This window comes from Nycticebus coucang, chromosome 16, assembly GCF_027406575.1.
Source record: "Nycticebus coucang isolate mNycCou1 chromosome 16, mNycCou1.pri, whole genome shotgun sequence".
NCBI classification, from domain to species: Eukaryota; Metazoa; Chordata; class Mammalia; order Primates; family Lorisidae; genus Nycticebus; species Nycticebus coucang.
The window spans coordinates 75,748,620-75,773,322 of NC_069795.1; the positions used below are offsets into that span (position 1 = coordinate 75,748,620).

The 24,703-nt window shown below is 39.0% G+C and overlaps 1 protein-coding gene across 10 annotated transcripts in view; it reads right to left on the minus strand.

The window, feature by feature from the left end:
• Positions 1-24,703, minus strand: part of LRCH3 (leucine rich repeats and calponin homology domain containing 3) — a 144,368-nt gene that overhangs the window by 37,988 nt on the left and 81,677 nt on the right. For 6 of the 10 annotated variants that reach the window (XM_053564536.1, XM_053564539.1, XM_053564537.1 and 3 more), the window contains exons 9-14: positions 18,343-18,491; positions 16,194-16,270; positions 11,093-11,141; positions 10,554-10,703; positions 2,988-3,038; positions 834-887 (exon numbers count right to left, since the gene is read on the minus strand). In XM_053564536.1, coding sequence (XP_053420511.1) covers positions 834-887; positions 2,988-3,038; positions 10,554-10,703; positions 11,093-11,141; positions 16,194-16,270; positions 18,343-18,491 — 530 coding nt within the window. The remainder of the gene's footprint in view (positions 1-833; positions 888-2,987; positions 3,039-10,553; positions 10,704-11,092; positions 11,142-16,193; positions 16,271-18,342; positions 18,492-24,703) is intronic. The other 4 variants (XM_053564541.1, XM_053564540.1, XM_053564534.1 and 1 more) reach the window with 3 other exon arrangements.

Consider the following 24,703-nt stretch of genomic DNA (forward strand, 5'->3'; position numbering starts at 1 on the left):
GAATCTGGAGATGTAAGTATTTAAAACAAAGTTTGGAATTTTTCAGTTGCTTAAAATACATAATAAAATAGGATGCCAAATATACAGCTGTGTAATTAGTGTGTCATGAGGTTAGAGACTCCATTTAATACACAGGTGACTCATGAGCTAAATTAATGATTAATAAAGTAAGTAGTTAATGTGCTTTCTAAATTACCTGACATTAGAAATCACATTTAAAAAAGAAATCTTATTAAAAAAGAAATTAATATTGTGCTATGCTGCTGGGTGTGCTGGCTCATGCCTGTAATCCTAGCACTCTGGGAGTTTGAGGTGGGTGGATTGCCTGAGCTCAGGAGTTCAAGACTAGCCTGAGCAAGAGCCAGACCCCGCCTCTAAAATTAGCTGGGCGTTGTGGCAGGTGCCTGTAGTACAACTTCTTGGGAGGCTGAGGTAAGATGATTGCTTGAACCCAAAAGTTTGAGGTTGCTGTGAGCTATGATGCCTCAGCACTCTACCAAGGGCAACCAAGACACTCTGTCTCAAAAAAATAAAACGTATGTTACTCCTCCTCTCCCCAGCACACATACAAAGCCAGTATAGTTTTCAGTGGAAACGTTTTACTTTTGGAAGCATTGATAAAGGTTTGTGAATCACAGGCAAAGAACTTTAGAACACTGGGTTAATCATAAATGGTAATGTAGGTTAACAGTTCTAGTTACTTGAAAAGCATTTAGTAATGATGATCATCATGTTTTATGGAATTTAGACAATTTCTGAGGGAAAAGTACAAAACATATTCTTCAATCTCTAGACATAGAAATGTAAAATTCCATTTTGTGCAAGACTCTTACCACTAACAAGGCACTATCATCAGTGTGCTGAGACCTTCGGGATGGGAAGGGACACTGGAGAGATGGAGAAAAATGAAGCAATGTCAAAAACAAACTACGTACATACGTAATACATTTCACAAATACACACACCAAGAGAAAGACATAGTAAGACATACTTTCAAAGATGCTGACATATAGGGCCACATTCACAATCATCTGGAAATAAGGTATTGTAACAATAAGATAAGTTCATTTTGAGCACTGATCGCCTAAAACCTTCCAAAGCAAAGGGAACAGGAATTATTCTCTGTTCACAAAAGAGAAAGCTGAAGTACAGATGTAACAATAGAGAATTTGTGGTCAAGTAGTGAGCCAGTGACACATGATAAACTCCAGAACTATGATTTCTAGACTAGGCATCTCTTTGTTACCTTTCCCAGATGAAATATAAGTACAACTGAAAAGTTTTAAATTGTATAAGTTATTTTCTTCTTTTTTTTTTCTTGAGAGAGTCTCACACAGTCACCCTTGGGTTGAGTGCCATGGCATTATAGCTCATAGCAACCTCAAACTCTTTGGGCTCAAGTGAAACTCTTGTTTCTCAAAAGAAAGAAGAAAAGGGCAGCGCCTGTGGCTTAAAAGAGTAGGGCGCTGGCCCCATATGCTGGAGGTGGCGGGTTCAAACCCAGCCCTGGCCAAAAACTGCAAAAAAAAAATAAAAATAAAAAAAAATAAAGGGAAAATCGTTAATGAGAAAGCCAAGTACAAGGAAGTATTCATTAAGCATCATTTGAATAGATCATATAAGTGTAATTTTTTTTAATGGCTTAGAGGCATCAAATTTCAGAGCTGAAAGAGGTGTTAAAGATAATCTAGGCCAATTTTTTATTGTACAGATGAAGAAAATGAGTTCCCATTTGAGACCAGCCTGAGCAAAAGCGAGACCCCATCTCTACTAAAAACAGAAAAACTAAGGCAAGAGGATTGGTTAAGCCCAAGAGTTGGAGGTTGCTGTGAGCTATGATGCTACAGCACTCTACCCAGGGCAACAGCTTGAGACTCTGTCTCAAAAAAAAAAAAAAGAGAGAAAGTTCCCAAGAGCTGAGTTGCTGACAGTCACATAAGAAGTTAATGGCAGAGTGAGACACAGTTCACACTAGTGTGTTTTGTGATTATTGGAGACTTTCTACCAATGATGTTGGGGTTCAGTGAGGTCCAGGCTCCCCCACATTGCCCTGTCTATCTCACCTGCAGAGTTCTAGTTTGAGTTTGCCCTAGACACCTCTGTGCTGAACCCTAAAGGGGAACCAACTTAGCAACAAACCACCACTGGCTATGGGACTCCTCCTTCCACTAGCACTGTGATTCCTGCTCTGGCCCCTGGGGGATGACTTTGAAATAGATTTCAGGTCATAGTTGAGGGGAAAGAGCGCCGATCCAGGGTCAGGTAAGTGTGTAAATTTTAAAAAGGTTATGTAATTAATTGTATACATTAACTTGTATTGAAAATGTACTATTTGACAATATGCAACAGATGTGTACGAAGTGTAAGTGGTTTGCAGATGCAGGAATGTCCACCTGTGTCCAACTGGTTATATGCTACATGCAGATTATGTGAAAACTTTCTGCTTATCTATGATGGCAGATACCACGAAAATGATGCACAGAACTTTGTTTTTGCTCATCAGCTTTCACTAGTGTTTGTATACTTAATATGTGGCCCAAGAAAACTCTTTTTCCAATGTGTGGAAGAGAAGAAAAAAAGGTTGAACAGCCCTGATAGTCCTTTTTCTTAATACTGATAGCATTTACCCATCCCTGATATAGCTGTTAGGACTATTACTAAACAGTATCTTTGAAAACGGATAAGAGGTGGAAGGTGTCTCTGGTGGGGGTGAGAGAGGGAGATATAATTTCTATATGGATGTGTGTAGATGAAAAAAAGGCCCAGTGCACAGATTCTGGTAAGTTCCTTTGGTCTATATCTTCTTCTTCCTCATAAGATAATTTTGTGAAGAGAAAAAAAAATGGCAATATTCTGATTGTTGAAAATTAAATAATTACATGCAAAAGTGAATTAGAGGCAGGCAGAAAAATAAATCACATGCAATACATTTCATTTCCATTGCAAAAATAATAAATTCCAAAGAAAAGGTGATTACATAGACTTACCTCACCATCTAAAGGGGATTGTTGTTTTTGTGGACTTTGTGATGCTTTTTGCTATACATTCCCAACCCCCCCCCCCCAAAAGAGAAATTGGTTAGAATCTGGAACAGTGAAAATAATTTCTATTTTCTACAATAGTAACATCAATTCCTTCATTTCAAGTTTTTTTTTGAGATAGAGTCTCACTATGTTGCCCTATGTGGCATCACAGCTCACAGCAACCTCAAACTCTTGGGCTTAAGCAATTCTCTTGCCTAAGCCTCCCAAGTAGCTGGGACTGCAGGCGCCCACCACAGCGTCCGGTTATTTTGTTGTTGTTATTATCATTGTTGTGTAGCTGGCCCAGGCCGGGTTCGAACTTACCACCCTTGGTGTATGTGGCTGGTGCCGTAACCACTGTGCTACGGGTGCCGAGCCAATTCCTTCATTTCTTATAATATAGCACTTTCCTTTTTTTTTTTTTTTTTTGAGACAGAATCTCACTATGTCACCCTTGGTAGACTGCTATGGTGTTACAGTTCACAGCAACCTCAAACTCCCAGGCTCAAGTGATTCTCCTGCCTCAGCCTCCCAAGTAGTTGGGACTACAGGTGCCTGCCACAATGCCTAGCCATTCTTTTGTTGTAGTTGTCGTTGTTCAGCAGGCCTGGGCTGGGTTTGAACCTGCCAGCCCTGGTATATGTGGCCAGCGCTCTAGCCACTGAGCCACAGGCGCCAAGCCGATATAGCATTTTTTAAAATTTACTTGTTATAAAATGTTGCCCCTTCCCTTAAATATCTCACAATTTAAATAAGGAAAAGCAGCAAACTAACAAACAGTACTTTCATGTATCTATAAGCATTTGTAAACAAAAATAATAAACTATATGTACACCTACACAATCACATTTGCAGAATATTGATCTCTAGTTATATTTTCTCAATGAACTTACTCTCTCCCTCTTAAGGGCTTCACATATCACTTTAATGCTGACAATTTTAGCTTTCTATTAGCAAATCTGAGGTTTGTATTTTTTTTTTTTTTGAGGTTTGTATTTTTAACTGCCTGTGGAAACTCTCTATTTGGAAATTTAACTATCACCTCATATTCAACATATCCAAGAACAAACTCACAATTTCCCATACTAACCGGCTATTCCCCCCAATTTGCTAATTATAACACACATATTAATGTTTTATAATGTATTCTTTTTAAATAATGTATGCTAATACACACTATTGTAAGTGATTCTTCTTCCTCTGAGATAAACATATACCATAATGATATTTATTTAGAGATGAGAAAATTGAGAAGAGAGGTTATGTGACATGTGCAAGGTCCTAAAGTTGGAAAGTACCATAATTGAGATTTGCACCTAGGAGGTCCAACAATTAAGCTTATAAATTTGCCACCGTGCTCTTATGTTGGGAGCATTGTATAAACAAGTCAGTAAAGCTTCATAACCTTGGTATATCAGTGTGGCACAGTTGTATTTATGTGGACATGTGGTAGTGTTTTGTGAATGGCATTCATTTTTTTTTGTTCAGACAGAGTCATTTTGTCACCCTCAGTAGAGTGCTAAAGTGTCATAGCTCAAAGCAATCTCAAACTCCTAGGGTCAAGTGATCCTCTTGCCTAAGCCTCCCCAGCAGCTGGAACTATAGGCACCCTCCCTAACACCTGGCTGGTTTTTTTAGACACAGAGAGTCTCTCTCTTGCTCAGGCTGATCTTGAATTCCTGAGCTCAGGCAATCCACCTGCCTCAGTCTCCCAGAGTGCTAGGATTATAGGCATGACCAACCCAGCCCTGAATGGCTTTTATTACTGTTGTTGCATGTTTTTGTGTCACGAGAATGTTGGAATTTGAATTAGAGCAATGAACAAACATTAAATTTCTTGTTAAACTTGGCAAGAGTGGAAGTGAAATCAAGTCCAAGTTCATAGGGATAATACCATGAAGAAAATGGCAGTGTACAAATGGTTTAAACATTTTTTTGAGGGAAGAGAAAGTGTCACTGATGAAGAGAGGCCAGGGCAGCCAGTGATGAGCAGAACTGATGAAAACATTACAAAAATTTGTTGAATTGTTTGTCAAAATTGTAGGCTGACTGTGAAAAGCATAGTAGACCAAGTAAATGTCGTCGACAGAGAAACAGTTAGGAAAATACTAACTGCAAATCTTCGCATGAGAAAGGTGTGACTCTTGCATCATGACAATGCACTAGTTCACGTGGTACTGGGAGGGAGGTTTTGGCCAGTAAACAAATAACTGTATCAGAGCACCTTCCCTACTCACCTGATCTGGACCCCAGTGACCTTTTTCTTTACCCGAAGATAAAGGAAATAAATATTGAAAGGAAGGCATTTTGATGACATTCAGGAACACAAGGATAATAAGACAACTCTGACGGCCATATCCAGAGAAAGAGTTCCAAAATTGCTTTGAAGGGTGGACTAGGCAGTAATATCAGTGCATAGCTTCCCAAGGGGAGAATGTTGAAGGTGCCCATAGTGATATTCAGCAGTGAGGTATGTAGCAGTCTTTCTGGGATGAGTTTATAAACTTGTCAGACCTCATATGTCTCCTGACTCCAAATCCTGCCTTCTTTCCACAATGACAGACTCTTTTAGCCTCAAAACCTTGCTTTGGGAACTTATTTTTCCACTCATCTTCAGTGATTTATTCATCATTCACTACCTATCTATTCTATCTATGTTCAAGGCACAATGATGCTTCTTTTGAAATCTCTCTTATAGTTAAGTTAGAAAATCAAAAATAGAAAAAAAAAAGAAAGAAAATCCAATGGAATGGTAGGAGGTACAGCACCCACCATACTAAGTATGTGTAATAAATCTGAAATAGTTAATATGTAATATCAATAGTTAAATATTACACACAGGAAGAAATTAAAGGCATAGAATCATTCAATAATTTCCAAAAGTCAAGAACACAGTGAGTGGCAAAACTGGATTCAAATTCAAGTATTTCTGATTTTAAGCTCTTGCCACTGTGCAACACTGCCAACATTTTGGCCTTCTTTTTGCCTCTTTTTGTACCTTAACTGTTACTATTTCTTTTTCTTTTCTTTTTTTTTGAAACAGAGTCTTACTATGTCGCCCTCAGTAGAGTGCTGTGGTGTCACAGCTCACAGCAACCTCAAACTCTTGGGCTTAAGTGATTCTCTTGCCTCAGCCTCCCAGGTAGGTGGGACTACAGGTGCCCACCACAATGCCCGGCTACTTTTTGCTGTAGTTGTCATTGTTTAGCAGGCCCTGGCTGTGTTTGAACCCACCAGCCTGGTGTATGTGGCCAGCGCCCTAGCCACTGAGAGCTATGGGCACCGCGCCTATTTCTTTCTATTTCATTTCCCTTTTTCTACTCTCCTTCTTCTTAACCTATTCTAACACGAGTATGAGCTCATACTCATGGCATCACTTTCTCAAGAGTATTTCTTTTCATGTTTTTTCCCTGCTTATGAAATTATAATTGCTCTCTTCTGCTTAATAAATCAAGATCAAACTCTAATTTGACATTTAATCAAGACTGTCAGTGTGATTATTTATCTCTTACTAGCTGTGTGACTTGTATAGAAAGAATCAAAATGAGTTAATTTTTGCAAAATGCATAGAACAACACTTAGGGTATAGTGTGTGTTAGCCATTATTATTAATAATTACTGAGAGGTAATAAAGCATCGTGGTCACAGGGAAGGGTTTAGAGCCAGCTTGCCTTATCAGAATCTTTGCTCTGCCACTTAGCAGCTGAATATTTAACTTAAGGTAAATTGTTTTTCTCTCTGAGCATTAGTTTCTTTATCCATAAAAAAGAGAAAAATAGGACCTGTCTTATGGTATTGTTGGGAGGGTTAAATGAGTAAATATATATAAAGTACTTACATAGTAAGCATCTAATAATCATCTTGATTTTCCTAACAATTCCTTTTTTCTATTACTTTTCAACACAAATTCTTTAAACTGGGAAGTAATATTATTTTATATTTATAAATCATACAAGCTCATTCCTAGCTCCCATCCTGTTTAAACTCCCTCAACTTAGAATGAACCCACCTTTATACTGTCATCCATTCTTCTCTTCCTGGGTATATCTACCTTTCTTCAGAATCCCATATCATTTTTTAAAAATGTTAATTCTGATGATATTCTTTCTCTAACTCTTCTTTTTGCCTTTGATATAAAACTAGTATTTTTATTACAACCTGTCTTATTTTCTGTTCTTTTGCATGCTTGTTTGTTTTTGTTTTGTTTCTCTGACTAGGTCTAAGTAATCCATTATTAAAAGTCAGTGAGCAGAAGGCATAGAAGGAAGAAACATCTCAGGGTAGATAGAAAGTCTGGAGGGAAGAAGGGATTGAGAGGTACCTTTGTAAATTTCTGTTTATAGGAATGTTAATTTTAGTTTTTTCTATTGGTCAAAAGATTTTGCCTAAATTTTGGTAGGCAACAGGCAATAGAACTTGTTAGATAAAAAGGAATTAGGTGGCAGTGCCCATAGTTCAGTGGGTAGGGTGCCAGCCACATACACCGGGGCTGGTGGGTTCGAATATGGCCCGGGCCAGTTACAACAATGACAACCGCAACAACAACAATCAAAAAATAGCTGGGTGTTGTGGCAGGCGCCTGTAGTCCCAGCTACTTGGGAGGCTGAGGCAAGGGAATCTCTTAAGCCCAAGAGTTTGAGGTTGCTGTGAGCTATGACACCATGGCACTCTACCCAGGGACACAGCCTGAGACTCTATCTCAAAAAAAAAAAAAAAAAAAAAAAGAAAAAAAAGAAAAGGGATCAGGCAAGAGAGCTAAACAATCATCATGGACTGGGCGGCACCTGTGGCTCTGTGGGTAGGGTAGCGGCCCCGTATACCGAAGGTGGCGGGTTTAAACCTGACCCCGGCCAAATTGCAACAAAAAAATAGCTGGGTGTTATGGCAGCTACTTGGGAGGCTGAGGCAAGAGAATCACTTAAGCCCAGGAGCTGGAGGTTGCTGTGAGCTGTGTGATGCCACGGCACTACCGAGGGTGATAAAGTGAAGTCTATGTCTCTACAAAAACAAAACAAACAAACCCATCATCATGCACTTGATACATATGGGGGAAAAGAATGCACCATGTAAACTAGTAAAATATCTGGGAGACTGGAAAGGGTGGATTGTTAAAGGTCAGGAGTTCAAGACCAACCTGAGCAAAAGTGAAAACCCCTCCCTACTAAAAATAGAAAAACTACCAATTACTCTCCCTCCACCCATCCTCATCTTACAAGGGTAAATGTGAAATGTGCTAGGTGTAGAATATAAATGTCTTAACACAATAACTAAGAAAATGCCATGAAGGCTATGTTAACCAGTTTGATGAAAACATTCCAAATTGTATATAAAACCAGTACATTGTACCCCATGATTGCATTAATGTACACAGCTATGATTTAATAAAAAAAAAAAATAGAAAAAATAGCCAAGCATCAGGGCAGGTGCCACTGGTCTCAGCTACTCAGGAGGCTAAGGCAAGAAGATTTCTTGAGTCAAAAAGTTGAGGCTACTGTGAGCTATGATACCAGGACATTCTACCAGGGGCGAAAGAGTGAGATTTTATCTCAAAACAAAAAACTAGTAAAACAGATGAGTATGGTATGCAAAGAAGATAGTCTTTGGCTGAAGTTATGAAATACATGAGTGAATACATTCAGAGAACGAGAGTAATCCATTTGTTTAATCATTCAATAAATATGTATTGAGCTTTACTATAGAGGCTAAGACATACTGAGATCTAGGGATACAACAATAAGTAAAACAGACATGGCTCCTGTCTTCATGGAGTTTACCAATAAATGAGAGAGATATTAAGCAAACAAAATTATGAATAATTATTTAATTATAAAGAAAAGGCCAGGCAATGTAGCTCATGTCTATTATCCTGGGATGCTGAGGCTGGAGGCTCAAGGAGGACTCCTTGAGCTCAGGAGTTTGAGACCAGCCTGAGCAAGAGTGAGACCCCATCTCTACTAAAAACAGAAAAATTAGACAGATGTCATGGCAGGTACCTATAGTCCCAGCTACTTAGGAGGCTGAGGCAAAAGGATTCCTTGAACCCAGGAGTTTGAGGTTGCTAAGAGCTAGGCTGACACCATGCCACTCTACCCAGAGGGACAGAGTAAGATTCCGTCTCAAGAAAACAAACAAACAGGGCGGCGCCTGTGGCTCAGTCGGTAGGGCGCCGGCCCCATATACCGAGGGTGATGGGTTCAAACCCGGCCCCGGCCAAACTGCAACCAAAAAATAGCCGGGCATTGTGGCGGGCGCCTGTAGTCCCAGCTACTTGGGAGGCTGAGGCAAGAGAATCGCTTAAGCTCAGGAGTTGGAGGTTGCTGTGAGCTGTGTGAGGCCACGGCACTCAACCGAGGGCCATAAAGTGAGACTCTGTCTCTACAAAAAAAAGAAAACAAACAAACAAACAAAAATTATGACGAAAACATGATTTCAGATCAAAAAGTAAATAACAGGCTCAGCACCTGTAGCACAGTGGTTACAGCACTAGCTACATGCAGTGAGGCTGTGGGTTAGAACTGGCCCAGGCTGGCTAAACAACAATGACAACTGCAACAAAAAAGTAGCTGGGCGTTGTGGCGGGCACCTGTAGTCCCACCTCCTCGGGAGGTTGAGGCAAGAGAATTGCCTAAGCCTAGGCGTTGGAGGTTGCTGTGAGCTGTGATGCCACAGTATTCTACTGAAGGCAATAAAGTGAGAATCTATCTCTATAAAAAAAAAAAAACTTACCAGGATTGTTAATTGAATGCATGTTAATTGAATTAATTGGTGCGGCAAACCAAAGGAAAGAATCAGAAATGACTATAAAAGATTAAGCCTGCGAGCCTAGTAATTTTTGGTATTTATTAAAGTAAGGAAGGTGGAGAGTGGTTGACTAATAACAGTTTACATTTGCAGGGAACTTTTAAAGTTTAAACAACACTTTCATTTTTATGATCATAGTGATCTTTACTATGACCCTAGAGATTAATGAAACAGCAGCTAGATAATGAAGTAGTGCATCTCAGATTGCGGATTAAGAGGAAGAGATTACTGTTAAAGAGCCAAATAATCACTTTTACTGTCCTTCTGTAGACAGGCACAAACAAGAGAGACAGTCACTCACTTTGCTAATAAAGTCAAGATTCCTTATAGTGAGAAAAAAGGCAAAAGGTGATTTTTTTTTTTTTTTTTTGGACACACAGTCTCCACTCTGTCACCCTGGGTAGAGTGCCATGGCATCATCATAGCCCACAGCAACCTCAAACTCTTGAGCTCAATCCTCTTGTCTCAGTTTTTTTTTCTTTCTTTCTTTCTATTTTTAGTAGAGATGGGGTCTCGCTCTTGCTCAGGCTGGTCCCAAACTCCTGGGCTCAAGCAGTCCACCTGCCTCTGCCTCCCAGAGTGCTAGGATTATAGGCATTTGCCACCACGCTTGGCCAAAAAGCTGACATTTTAATCAAGACAATAAAAACTGTCAGTCTTAGCAAAACAAATAAGCACTTACTTCTAACTAACTTTAAGAGCATCATTCAATGAATTAAAAGGACTCACTTTAATGAAGTCCAGGACAGCATCTCTCTGAATTTGCCTGGTCCTTATTTTCTCCTCCTCGTACTGTAGGGCAGCAAGCTGTGCCTCTTGCCGAGTGTGCTCTACTAATTGTTCTCTTCTCCGATGAAGTTCCAAGTCTGTATGTGACATCTGGAACAAAAGTATTATTTTGCATATCCCAGTGGGGATAAGGATCAACTTATCAATATTTCCTATCAATTTCAGGATCCACTGCTGACCCAAGCAATTTTTGCCTCACAGTTACTAAGCACTGCTTCAAGTATGTGTGTTGCTAATCTTTTCCCATGTGCACTGTTCTTATGTGTACTCTAAAGCCAACAAGTAGGTAAAGATTATTTTTGTCTAGTGTTTAAAAACAATGTTAGCAATATCACGTGCATATGTTATGTATGAACTGAGGAGAAAAATAGTAAATGTTACAAATATGTGGCAACTAATGGCAATTTAAGTATTATAAAAGAAGAAAACTGTATTCGTTTGAAAAGTAAAAATAAATAAATAAATCTACTAAAAATTACCTGATTGTGACTTGGTGACAGTGACAAGAATGATGGATCAACTGGAACCCTGACCCAAAAAAGGGAAAAGGAAAAAAACTCTTTAACAAAGAGACATACAAAAAAGCAAGTGAAATTTTTATTGTTAACGTAGCTTCCTATCAATCAGTAGGCAAACTGCCTTGTTAGCACTGAAGGAGTAACTGCATTTTGCAAACTTGAGCCCAAATCATTAAATTAAACCACAGGAATACCTGATGTCTCCAACTCGTGTTTCACATGATGATATCTTGATTAATCTACGGGTAGCTGACAACTGTCTATGTTATTCAATACTGACAATACAGTTGAGATAACTTTTCAAATAGTACCATTTTTTTATAACACAAGTAAGTATTATCTTTACTACCATGATTGAAACAGGATACATGTAAACTGAGATACTTTTATTTATGAAGCCATTTTATCTATAGAAATCTAGACTACTACAGAACCTAGTGACTCACTCCTACTCTTATTTTCTTCTTCTTCTTTTTTTTTTTTTTTTGCAGTTTTTGACTGGGGTCTGTGTATGAACCTGCCACGTCTGGCATATGGGGCTGGTGCCCTACTCCGTTGAGCCATAGGCGCTGCCCTCTACTCTTATTTTCAATAATTAGGATTGATGAAGCAATTTTAACAACAGAAGAAAATATTCTGTTCATTTTTATTTTTAAGAAAAAGATGAAGCTGTATTTGATGCTTAGAAAAAAAAGAAAAGAAAGAAAGAAAAGTGCTACTTGCGACACAGCATTGTGGCTCATGCCTGTACTCTCAGGATGCTGGGAGGCTGAGATGGCAGGATAGCTTGAAGCCAGGAGTTACAGACTAGCCTGGTGCAACATAAAAAGATCCTGTCTCTAAAAATATAAATATTATTTGCTTCTCATTGTTATTAGCCTTAACTCTTAGTTTGGCATTTATGTTTTTCCTGAACCAGATTTCACATTTCAAGTCTCTGTAACTTTTCTTTGTGTCTGAAATAACAAATGTCAGAATAGGTGTGCTCTCACCTAACGGGCACAATGTTAGGGTGCATGGCACATGGCCTGGGTCAGGGGCACAACTATAACTTGCACTGTACTTCAAATGCAAATGATGTAACCTAATCATCTGTACCCTCATATTAATCTGAAATTAAAAAGTAAAAATGTCAGGATGGCGACGACTTTTTGACATTTAGGACTTAAACCTGAAACTACAATTATTACCCTATCAGACTGATTTATATGCACTGAAAACAATGTGCTATTAGGGAAATAAAAACAAATCCCTGAAAGCTTCACTAATTTCTTATTAACTACTTCTACTAATACAAATTCTTCAAGCTGGCATTCAGGATTCTCACCTCATTTAACAAATAAGCCCATTATGGAATCTTTTCTCTGGCAGGAGCTCTAGTCATCATATTATTCTTTACTTCAAGCCTTTTCCAAAGAGCCCAACTTAAGGATATCTTCCTCTTCACAGAAAACGTCTTTTCTATAATCTTTTGTTTTGAGACAGAGTCTCACTATGTCACGCTCAGTAGAGTGCCGTAGTGTCACAGCTGATAGCAACATCAAACTCTTAGGCTCAAGCAATTCTTTGCCTCAGCCTCCCAAGTAGCTGGGACTACAGGTGCCCGCCACAACACTTGGCTATTTTTTGAGATAGCAAAAATACATTAAGTATTTTACACACTCAAACTCATGAGCTCAGGCAATCCACCTGCCTCAGCCTCCCAGAGTGCTAGGATTATAGGCGTGAGCCTTAGCAGCACCCGGCCTCTTTTTTTATAAACTTATTTTTTCTTTAAACTTGAGACTTTTTTCCTTGATGTGTATGTGTGATCAACTTCTTCTTCTTTTTTTTTTTTTTTGCATTTACCAACTATGATTTGAATCATTTCCTGGATAATACTTTTTGTAAGGCAAATAGAAACTAATAATCACCAGGCGGTTGCCATGCACCACATTTACCACGTATGAAGTATTTTACACACATAATTACGCCTCACAATTACCTTATGAAGTAAGAACTCTTATAATCCTTAGTCAAGAGCTGATAAAACTAAGGCATAAAAGTGAAGTAACTTTTCCAAGGTGACACAGCTAGTACACTGTACAATATTTTTCTAAATACTAAAAATATAAGAAAGCCAAAACTCAAGCTACAGTGTTCTCTTTTTTCATCTTTTTTTACATTGATTCCACATCTTTGAGGTATTCACAAAACTTTTTTTTTTTTTTTGTAGGGAGCTTGCTGAGCAGCAGAAATATTATAGCATATTGTAGCAGAAGTTATTTTTGAATACTGATGTAGCTGGTGGTATAACAGGTGTAATTCCCTAAGTCTCTAACTCTTCAGACTAGCGGACATCTCAGTTTACCCAAGCTGCCAAGACTTATGTCCCAAAGACTAGTCCCAGAGAATATAACAGAGACAATGGGAAGCACCTTAGCTTACATACATGCTTTGCATCGCCTAATATTTGCTTTGGGCATAACCTGTTATCATACTTACACATTCCTACAAACCTAGAGCAGTCTTCATGGTTTGACCTAATTCAATGAACTAGGAAAGTTATTTAACTTCCCCAAGCATCAGCTTCCTCATTTATAAAATGAGGATAATCATGCTTATCTCAATGAAATGTTATGAAGATCAAATGAGATATTGCACAAATACACAGACCATTAAAAAGCATATTCTAATAATTACACACTTAGAATAAGAGAAATTCATTGTGACTTCGTCCCTAGATTATAAATTTTACTGCTAAAATTTCCTATAGCTTTTATTTGCCACCTGTAAACTGGACTGAAACACAGAAAGGATTAATAAATACATCTCAAGTGGATTTATTTGCCTTGACTGGAAGACTACACTTTAATGATTCTTTTTATCATTTAATACCTACCTTCTTTCTAACATATTTCTTTATCCTCTTTTTATACAAAAACTTCTTTTAAAAAGCCAGTCAAATCCATTATTTCCACTTCATCTCATCAGTTTTTGTACTCATTCTCATCCCACATTTACAATTTCCCTGAAACTGTTCTTTTAGATCACAAGTTTGCTAATGATCCTTATGTTCCTAAATCCAATACCGGTTCTCTCCTTACTGAACCTATTAGCATTTGGCCTTTATCCTATCCCCATGATCACTCCTGCTCAGTTTCCTTTTTTTTTTTTTTTTTTTTTGAGGCAGCGTCTCTTTATGTTGCCCTCCGTAGAGTGCTAATACATCACAGCTCACAGCAACCTCAAGCTCTTGGGCTCAAGCGATTCTCTTGCCTCAGCCTCCCAAGTAGCTGGGACTACAGGTGGCCGCCACAAGGCCTGGCTATTTTCTTGTTGCAGTTGTCATTGTTTTTTAGCTGGCTTGGGCTGGGCTTGAACGTGCCAGCCTTGGTGCATGTGGCTGGCACGGGAACGACTATGCTACAGGCGCTAAGCCTGCTCCGTATCCTTTGCTAGTTGTTCAAGACCTAATTCTTTCTACTTTACTCCAAATCATACATCTAACTGCTTATTTGATACTTTCACTTGGATATCTAGTAGACATCTCAAATAGAACATAACTACAGCTCAATTTGCAACTCAGATCTTAAACTTGTCCTGCTTTGTTCAGACTCTTCAGTGATTCCTGGATACATCAAGCATGTTCCCTTCTTAGAACCTCTGGCTAGAATGTTCCTCCCCTATATAGTACTACTACTCCCTTACTTTGTCAGGTTACTCTCCTCACCCCCTCATCCTGACACTACTTACTATCTCTTTTATCCTGCTTTAGTTTTCTTCATAGTACCTATCAGTATCTGATACATATTTGTTACACACATTTGTCTACATCCCCTAAAAGGTAAAGGCTAAGATAACAGGGACCTGAATGAGAGCCGGAACCACTGTAGTGCTTAAGAAATAGTTTGAATGAATGGTAGTGACCCCACTCCCCAAAAAGCAGAGAATAGTGAGGCTTAAGAAACAAAAATACAGGTAATACACACTTATCTCCTTTATATCTTGAACTTGCTTCAGCTGGGTAAACCAGAATTTTATATCTGTAAGGCAGACTTTGAACTGCCTCCACTGCTTTTCTTAAAATCACACAATTAAGTAGCGTTTCTAGCTTTGTCTATATAACATGAAACAAAACACTTCCAGGATTTACCCAAATGTTCTTTAATTTTATACTGCTTCTTACGGAAGTTAATAAACTTTACAGTACCTAGTCTGATATTTTGATAATCAAAAAATTTGGGGGGCAGTGCCTATGGCTCAGTGAGTAGTGTGCTGGCCCCATATACTGAGGGTGGTGGGTTCAAACCTGGCCTGGGCCAAACTGTAACAAACAATAGCTGGGCGTTGTGGCAGGCGCCTGTGGTCTCAGCTACTCCCCATGCTATATTGTATTAGCTGGGCTCCCTCCTTTGGCCTCCCAAAGCGCTGGGATTATAGGCATGAATCACTATGCCCCACCTGACTCCTAAAATTCTTTTAGCCCTCTTTACACATAAATACACATATTATCATCATAAAATCTCATTGTTATATAGTATTAAGTGCCTTCAAATTAATTAATTGTACAAGAGGTAATGATTTAAATAATCTAAATTTAGAATCAATATTATCAATTTTACCTGTTTTTTTTTTTTTTTTATAGAGACAGAGTCTCACTGTACCGCCCTCGGGTAGAGTGCCGTGGCATCACACGGCTCACAGCAACCTCTTAACTCTTGGGCTTACGCGATTCTCTTGCCTCAGCCTCCCGAGCAGCTGGGACTACAGGCGCCCGCCACAACGCCCGGCTATTTTTTTTTTTTGGTTGCAGTTTGGCCGGGGCTGGGTTTGAACCCGCCACCCTCGGCATATGGGGCTGGCGCCCTACTCACTGAGCCACAGGCGCCGCCCTTTATCTGTTTTTTTTTTTTATAACATGAGCACAAAAGTACATTGTCACTTAGTTCTAAATCCATACTATATAAGTATCTAAACATCTTCATTACAAAGATAAGTAAAAAAACAAAATTATTTTATACTCTTACTTATTTTATGAGTTTTAAGACAGAAACAAATACATAGAATTGGTTTTTCAAACCTGTTTTGATGTGAATATCTTTTCATATCTTCTGTTTTTTGAAACTCCCTAATGGGAACTGGCTTTACTGGTAAACCCTAGGCCAAAAAGGCAGAAATAAATCAATTTAACATGAGAATCCAGAATACCATGATTATACAGTTTACATTAAACTGTCATTTAGGGATTTATACATTAGACTAATAATAATCTTCAAATCAAACTTTATGTTTAAAAGAAGTATAGGCTGTATTACCACTTTGATACACAAAATGTCAGAATCTACAAATTCATTTTATTTTTTTAAAAAGTTCATTTCTGTCTCATTGAAATATATAGTAATATTCCCTGAATTATAAGGTGTTAAAGTTGAAAAGGATCTTAGAGATCAGGTAGTACACCTTCCATCTAGAACAGAAATTCCTATATACACTACCCTGACATTTACAGTTTCTCTAGTCATAGGGAGTTCACCAGGCACATTACATTTCTTTACTTCTTCATCAACACAAATTATCTCTTATCATAGTCATATGGATAGTCCTGGGGATGATGGTGGAATATCATGATAAAATAAAAAGTAATTTCTGTTTATGAGAAAATACAGTATTTATAAGAGAAATACTATTGGCAATTTAACTTATTTATAAACTAAAGGGTAAACATCATTCATTTTCAAGAAGTATTACTGAGGAAAATTAAACTGGCTTCAGTGATATAGACCACACACTGAAAAATAAAATTATAAATCAAAGTAAAGGCTTAAAGGTTATCACAGTACACATTTTGTCAAATGAATATCTACAGAAGCAGGCTTGGAGCAGTGGCTTATGCCTGTAATCCTAGCACTTTGGGAGGCTGGGTGGGAGGATCATTTGAGGCCAGGAGTTCAAACCAGCCTGGACAATACGGTAAGACCCTTATCTACAAAAAAAAAAAAAAAAAAGAAAAAGAAAAAAAAAAAGCCCAACAAATTAGCCAGGGAGGTACAAGCCTGTAATCCTAGATACTCAGGAGAGTAAGACAGGAGGATTACTTGAGCCTGATGTTTGAGGTTATAGTGAACTGTGATTGAGCCACTGCGGCAACAAAACAAGCAAGACACTATCTCAAAAAAGAAATGGAGAATTCCTTTAAAGATACAATATGCCATTGTTAATTTTATTGTAAAAGAGTTGCCCTTTGCTCCAGCAGGAGGGCTCATAGCCTGTACCACAGTAGTTTCACCAATCACCTGGTACTTTGCTATCTCTGAGTTGCAGGATTTTGACTTGTATGACTTTATCCTACTTCAAATACAAGAATATCTCCAGAACACAAACAAAAAATACTGTTTGAAAGCCTTCAGATAGGAAAACCAAAAGTTTTTTTTTTTTTAAAGAATGATAGTATCACTCTACAATGTATCCCACTAAAAGTGATTATTCTCTATTTCTAAAGGGCTAAATACATCATTCTCTAAAAAGGACACAAGTGTTTCTTGAATAACCTCTGTTCAGAGCCTGGAACCAACTCCAAACATCAACATCACAAATGCTAAAGTGGAGCCATTTTTTTATGCTGACTTGATATACTGAAGAATGCTACTGTATTTGAGAGCATTCCTTGGGGAATTGGCAGAGATTCTACAGTAGGCTGAATGCTCATTTGTTTTCTAAGGCAACTCAACGCTCCACTATAAGAGACTCCCAAGAATTTTAATAACAAACAATTTATACTCTTGTGACTTAGCATAAAAGCTCTAATATACTTAAGCTTATTATAAAAATTCTATGACTAACTTTGTATGTTGTCCCCAAAGCCAACTTTTTGGTTTAATTCTTAATTAATTACTGATCAAATTATTATTTATCAGTTGGAAGCAATAAAGCAATAATAACAATGAAAAGTATCATATTCCTCTGAATTTCATTCAAAGGCCTTTGTTAACTCTTATGACTTCTTTTATTCCTTTTTTGAAATTCTGAACTTTGCCTTCTTCTTTAAAAAATAAACCTAAACCCTACTTGAGACTATTTTTCTGAATAAATATGAAATGACTGAAATAAGAAGTGAACATAAAACAACTAGGCTTAAACCAACAAATCACTGATATGACAAAAATTTATACTATCATGAATTATTTTCACTTGGGGCTAGCAACATATTTAGGCTTAAATGAGTGTACTACCTCATGAGAGATTCGCCGTTGTTCAATATATGCCATAAATTGTGAACTAAGGCTGTCTGAGTCCAAGCCCTTGAGCTCTCGCACCTCCTCCTCCTCTTCCTCTGCAGTACAGCTGTCAATGTAGTCTATCTGATCCGCATCATGTTCTACTATACGTACACACACAGAAAAAACATTCAAATTAGACAGTCAGTAAAAGACAATAACTTAAGTTGTATTCCCTTCTTTGCCCTTATACTGTCTATTCCGAAAGTGGGATGAATGACAAAAAAGTTTAAATTACACAAGCCTTTTTTATTTAGCCCATGACCACTCACAGGAATCATCTCCAGAAAACCTTAGTCCTAATTCTCTAAAGAATGTAATAATTGAAAACAAGTATTGAAATACAGACTTCTAACTTTTTTTTTCCTTTGGAGAGCTCCTTATTGTTTTATTATTATTTTTTAATGTATTTTTTATTTTTGAGACAGAGCCTCAAACTGTCACCTTGGGTAGAGTGCCGTGGCATCACAGCTTATAGGAACCTCCAACTCCTGGGCTCAAGCGATTCTCCTGCCTCCGCCTCCCAAGTACCTGGGACTACGGGCGCCCACCATAATACCTGGCTATTTTTTGGTTGCAGCCATCATTGTTGTTTGGCGGGCCCATGCTGGATTCAAATCCGCCAGTTCAGGTGTATGTGGCTGGCGCCTTAGCCACTTGAGCCACAGGCACTGAGCCCTCCTTATTGTTTTAAACAACACAGTTTGAGTTTGTGAGACAGAGAAAGAGCAAGATTCATTTTTAAAGACTAAAAGATGCATCTTCCTTTACAACGTCATACTTTGGGTTTCGAGTTTAAAAATATGTACTTCTGGCGGCGCCTGTGGCTCAGTGAGCAGGGCGCCAGCCCCATATACTGAGGGTGGCGGGTTCAAACCCAGCCCCGGCCAAACTGCAACAAAAAAATAGCCGGGCGTTGTGGCAGGTGCCTGTAGTCCCAGCTACTCCGGAGGCTGAGGCAGGAGAATCGCCTAGGCCCAGGAGTTGGAGGTTGCTGTGAGCTGTGTGACACCACGGCACTCTACCGAGGGCGATAAAGTGAAACTCTGTCTCTACAACAACAACAACAACAACAAAAATATGTACTTCTCTGGGGAGATGGGAAGCAGAAAATTGAACATAGTCAATTCAAAAGAAAGTAAAAAGCAATAAAAAAAGAGAAAAGATAGGCATGAACTGGACTTGGAGAGAAAGAAATAGTTCTTGACTACTATTTCCCTTCCTGTAATTGTTGTCAGTCAACTTTTTTTGAAAATCATGATTTAAACAAAAAAATTTTTTTTTTGTGGTTTTTGGCCGGGGCTTGAACCCGCCACCTCCGGCATATGGGACCGACGCCCTACTCCTTGAGCCACAGGCACTGCCCTAAACAAAAATTTTTTTATTCAAACAACTACTTGGTAGAGGTCAGCACTGTAGATATTTTGTAATAGTCTGTAGACAGAAGGGACTCATTTAAGGAATTATTTTTTCTCAAAATCCTTTAGGGTGAGGAAAAATATATAAAGAAGATATAAAGAAATAGCACATTGTTTCATCTGGAAAATTTGGAAATGCCCCATTATTTTTAAGTTTTAAAGTCCTTATTTTTAAGTTAAAAAAATTTTTTTTAGTTCACATATTTATTTATTTTTTATTGTTGGGGATTCACTGAGGGTATAAGAAACCAGTTTACACTGATTGCATTTGTTAGGTAAAGTCCCTCTTACAATAGTGTCTTGCTCCCAAAAGGTGTGGCACACACCAAGGCCCCAGCCCCCTCCCTCCTTCCCTCTCTACTCTTCCTTTCCCCACCCCTCCCACCTTCTTTCTCTTTCTGCTCTCCCCTTCTCCCACCCCCACCAAGTCCTTAATTGTCCTCATATCAAAATTGAGTACCTAGGATTTATGCTTCTCCATTCTTGTGAAGCTTTACTACGAATAATGTGTTCACTTCCATCCAGGTTAATACATAGGCTGTAACGTCTCCATTTTTTTTGTAGAGACAGAGTCTCACTTTATTGCCCTTGGTAGAGGGCCATAGCATCACACAGCTCACAGCAACCTCCAACTCCTGGGCTTAGGCGATTCTCTTGCCTCAGCCTCCTGAGTAGCTGGGACTACAGGTGCCCACCACAACGCCCGGCTATTTTTTTTTGTTGCAGTTGTCATTGTTGTTTAGCCGGCCTGGGCCAGGTTTGAACCCGCCACCCTTGGTATATGGGACTGGCACCCTACCCACTGAGCCACAGGTGCTGCCCAAGTCTCCATTTTTTTCTAATGGCTGACTAGTATATTCCATGGTGTACATATACCACAGCTTGTTAATCCATTCCTGGGTTGGTTGGCATTTAGGCTGTTTCCACATTTTGGTGATTGTAAATTGAGCTGCAACAAACAGTGTAGTGCAAGTGTTCTTATGATAAAAAATTTTTTTTCCTTCTGGGTAGATGCCCAGTAATGGGATTGCAGGATCAAATGGGAGGTCTAGCCTGAGTGCTTTGAGGTTTCTCCATACTTACTTCCAAAAACGTTGCATTACTTTGCAGTCCCACCACCAGTGTAAAAGTGTTCCCTTCTCTCCACATCCACGCCAGCATCTGCAGTGTTGAGATTTTTGTGATGTGAGCCATTCTCACTAGGGTTACATGGTATCTCAGGGTGGTTTTGATTTGCATTTCTCTAATAAATAGGGATGATGAGCATTTTTTCATATGTTTGTTAGCCATTTGTCTGTCTTCTCTAGAGAAGGTTCTATTCATGTCTCATTGATATATGGGATTGTTGGCTTTTTCCATGTAGATGAATTTGAGTTCTCTATAGATTCTACTTATCAAGCTTTTGTCTGATTCAAAATATGCAAATATCTTTTCCCATTATGTAGGTTGTCTATTTGCTTTGGTTATTGTCTCCTTAGCTGTACAGAAGCTTTTCAGTTTAATTAAGTGCCATTTGTTTATTTTTGTTGTTGCAATTGCCATGGCAGTCTTCTTCATGAAGTCTTTCCCCAGGGCAATATCTTCCAGTGATTTTCCTATGCTTTCTTTGAGGATTTTTATTGTTTCATGCCTTAAATTTAAGTTCTTTATCCATCTTGAATCAATTTTCGTGAGTGGAGAAAGGTGTGGATCCAGTTTCAGTCTTTTTCATGTGGATATCCAGTTCTCCCAGCACCATTTATTGAATAGGGAGTCTTTCCCCCAAGGTATGATCTTGTTAGGTTTATTGAAGATTAGATGGTTGTAAGATGTTAGCTTCATTTCCTGGTTTCTTGCTTGGAAAGTTTCATTAGAGAAGTCTGTAGTCACCCTGATGGATTTGCCCCTCTAGGTCAACTGGAGCTTACTCCTGGCAGCTTGAAGAATCTTTTCTTTTGTCTTGATTTTGGACAGGTTCATCACAATGTATCTTGGAGAAGCTCAGTTAGAGTTGAGGCGACCTGGGGTCTGATATCCCTCTGAAAGGAGTGAGTCAGAATCTTTGGTGATATCTGGGAAAGTTTCATTTATAATATTCTCTAGAATGGCTTCCATTCCCCTGGGGCATTCTTCTTTCCCTTCTGGAATACCTATCACTCGTATGTTGGAACGCTTCATGAAGTCCCATAATTCTGTCAGTGAACGTTCTGCTTTCTCTCTCCTCTTTAACTATCCGACTTATCTCAAGAGCTTTGTCCTCTACCTCTGAGATTCTTTCTTCTGCGTGGTCTAATCTGTTGTTGATACTTTCTATTGCATCTTTAAGTTCCCTAATTGACTGTTTCATTTCCTTCAGCTCTGCAATATCCTTTCTATATTCTTCATATCGTTCATCTCTTACTTGATCCTGTTTTTGGATTTCCTTTGGTTATCTTCCACTTTGTCAGCAGTTTCCTTCATTGGTTCCATCACTTCCTTCATTGTTTTCATCATTTGTATTCTAAATTCCCTTTCTGTCATTTCTAACATTTCTTTATAGGTGGAATCCTCTGAGTAGCTACCTCATGGTCCCTTGGGGGTGAGGGGGGAGTTGCTCTGGACTGGTTTTTCATGTTGCCAGGATTTTTCTGCTGATTCTTTCTCATGAGTGATTTCTTTTATCTGTTTCCTTGCCCTAATTTTCCTTTTACTTCCTCTTGCTCTCTAAGTTGCCGTGCCTCTGGACCAGGGTTTCAATGAGTCCAATTTTCCACTGCTTTTGTCCTCCTCCTGGGGTCCAGAATTCTCTCGCTGACTCCCTGTGTCCTCAAAGGGATGTTTATGGGCATATTCCACCAACCAGAGATGCCTGGAGTCTTGTTTCCCCAGACTCACTGTGCCCAGTTGTAAAGAAGCTATTACTCGCTGCCATCTTGCTCTTCCTCTTAAAAAAAAAAAAAAACTTTTTTTTTTTTTTTTTTTTGAGACAGAGTCTCAAACTGTCACCCTGGGTAGAGTTCCACAATGCCATAGCTCACAGCAACTTCCAACTTGGGCTCTAAGCAATCCTCTTGCCTCAGTTTTTCTATTTTTTAGTAGAGCCAGGAGGGATTCTCGCTTTTTGCTCAGGTCTTAAACTCACGAGCTCAAGCTATCTATCCACCTTGGCCTCCCACAGTGCTAAGATTATAGGAGTGAGCCACCGCGCCTGGCCTAAAAAAATTTTATTTTCAACAACTACTTAAAATGGTATATTAGGAAAAAAAACTTATTAATAAAATGGTTTCTCCAGAGATACATTAAACCCCAGCCAATTATTTTATAAAGTGCTACAGACTGCCCGAAGTTGTAGTTCTGAAAACAATGACTTAGGAGGTCTATTGCACAATTTCTTCTTCTGATTCAATTATTTCTAAATAATTCCAAAATCGCAATTAATATAAAAATGAATTTTTCATTATCAGAGTTTATTAATAGCTCAAAAGAATGTAAAGGTTATAAGTCTGCACCCACAATAAAAATCAGGTACATAACTGCATTTTTCAATGTGTTACAATTTGTCTGACTAAATAAACGATTTATGTTATTACCCTTTCCCAAGAAAGAATAACACTTCTTCATACTATTTAGGCCAGTGTGGCCCAGAAGAAAAGGAATTCAAGCCACAAAAGTGAACCACACATGTAACTTTAAATCTTCTAGTAGTCACATTTTTTTTTTTTTTTTTAAAGAGAACTGGTGGTGGTGGTGGGGGGTGTCTGACTATATTGCCCAAGCTGGTCTTAAACTCTGGGCCTCAAATTATCTTCCTGTTTCAGCCTTCCAAAGTGCTGGGATTACAGGCATGAGTAACCACGGCTGACCTAGCAGCCATGTTTTTAGAAAAAGTAAATAGAAAAGGTGGCATTGGGGCGGCGCCTGTGGCTCAGTTGGTAAGGCACCGGCCCCATATACCGAGGGTGGAGGGTTCAAACCCGGCCCCGGCTGAACTGCAACCAAAAAATAGCTGGGCGTTGTGGCGGGTGTCTGTAGTCCCAGCTACTCGGGAGGCTGAGGCAAGAGAATCGCTTAAGCCCAGGAGTTGGAGGTTGCTGTGAGCTGTGTGATGCCATGGCACTCTACCGAGGGCCATAAAGTGAGACTCTGTCTCTACAAAAAAAAAAAAAAAAGAAAAGAAAAGGTGGCATTAATTAATTTTTGTTTTTGAGACAGAGTCTCACTATGTCACCTTTGGTAGAGTGCTGTTGCATCACAGCTCACAGCAACCTCAAACTCTTGGGCTTAAGCGATTCTCTTGCCGCAGCCTCCTAAGTAGCTGGGAATATAGGTGCCTGCCACAATGCCTGGCTAGTTTTGTTGTTGTTGTTGTCATTGTTGTTTAGTAGGCCCTGGCTGGGTTAGAACCCACCAGACCCGGTGTATGTGGCCAGTACCCTAACCACTGAGTTATAGGCACCGAGCCAGGAGGATATTAATTTTATTATTATTATTATTATTATTATTTATTTTTTTGAGACAGAGTCTCACTATGTGACCCCTGGTAGAGTGCTGTGGTGTTACTGGTCATAGCAACCTCAAACTCTTGGGCTTAAGTGATTCTCTTGCCTCAGCCTCCCAAGTAGCTGGGACTACAGGCGCCCATCACAACGCTGGCTATTTTTGCTGTTGTTGTTGTTGTTGTCACTGTTGCTTAGCAGGCCCTGGCTGGGTTTGAACCCACCAGCCCTGGTGCATGTGGCTGGCACCCTAACCACTTAGCTACAGGTACCAAGCCATATTTCAAAAGTACATTTTATTTTAGCCAATGTACCTATATATCATTTCAAGATATAATCAATATAAAATATTACTTTTTTTTTTAAAAGATACAAGGTCTAGGCTCTGTTGGCCTGGCATGAGTGTAGCGGCAAAATCATAGCTCATAGTAGCCTCAAAATCCT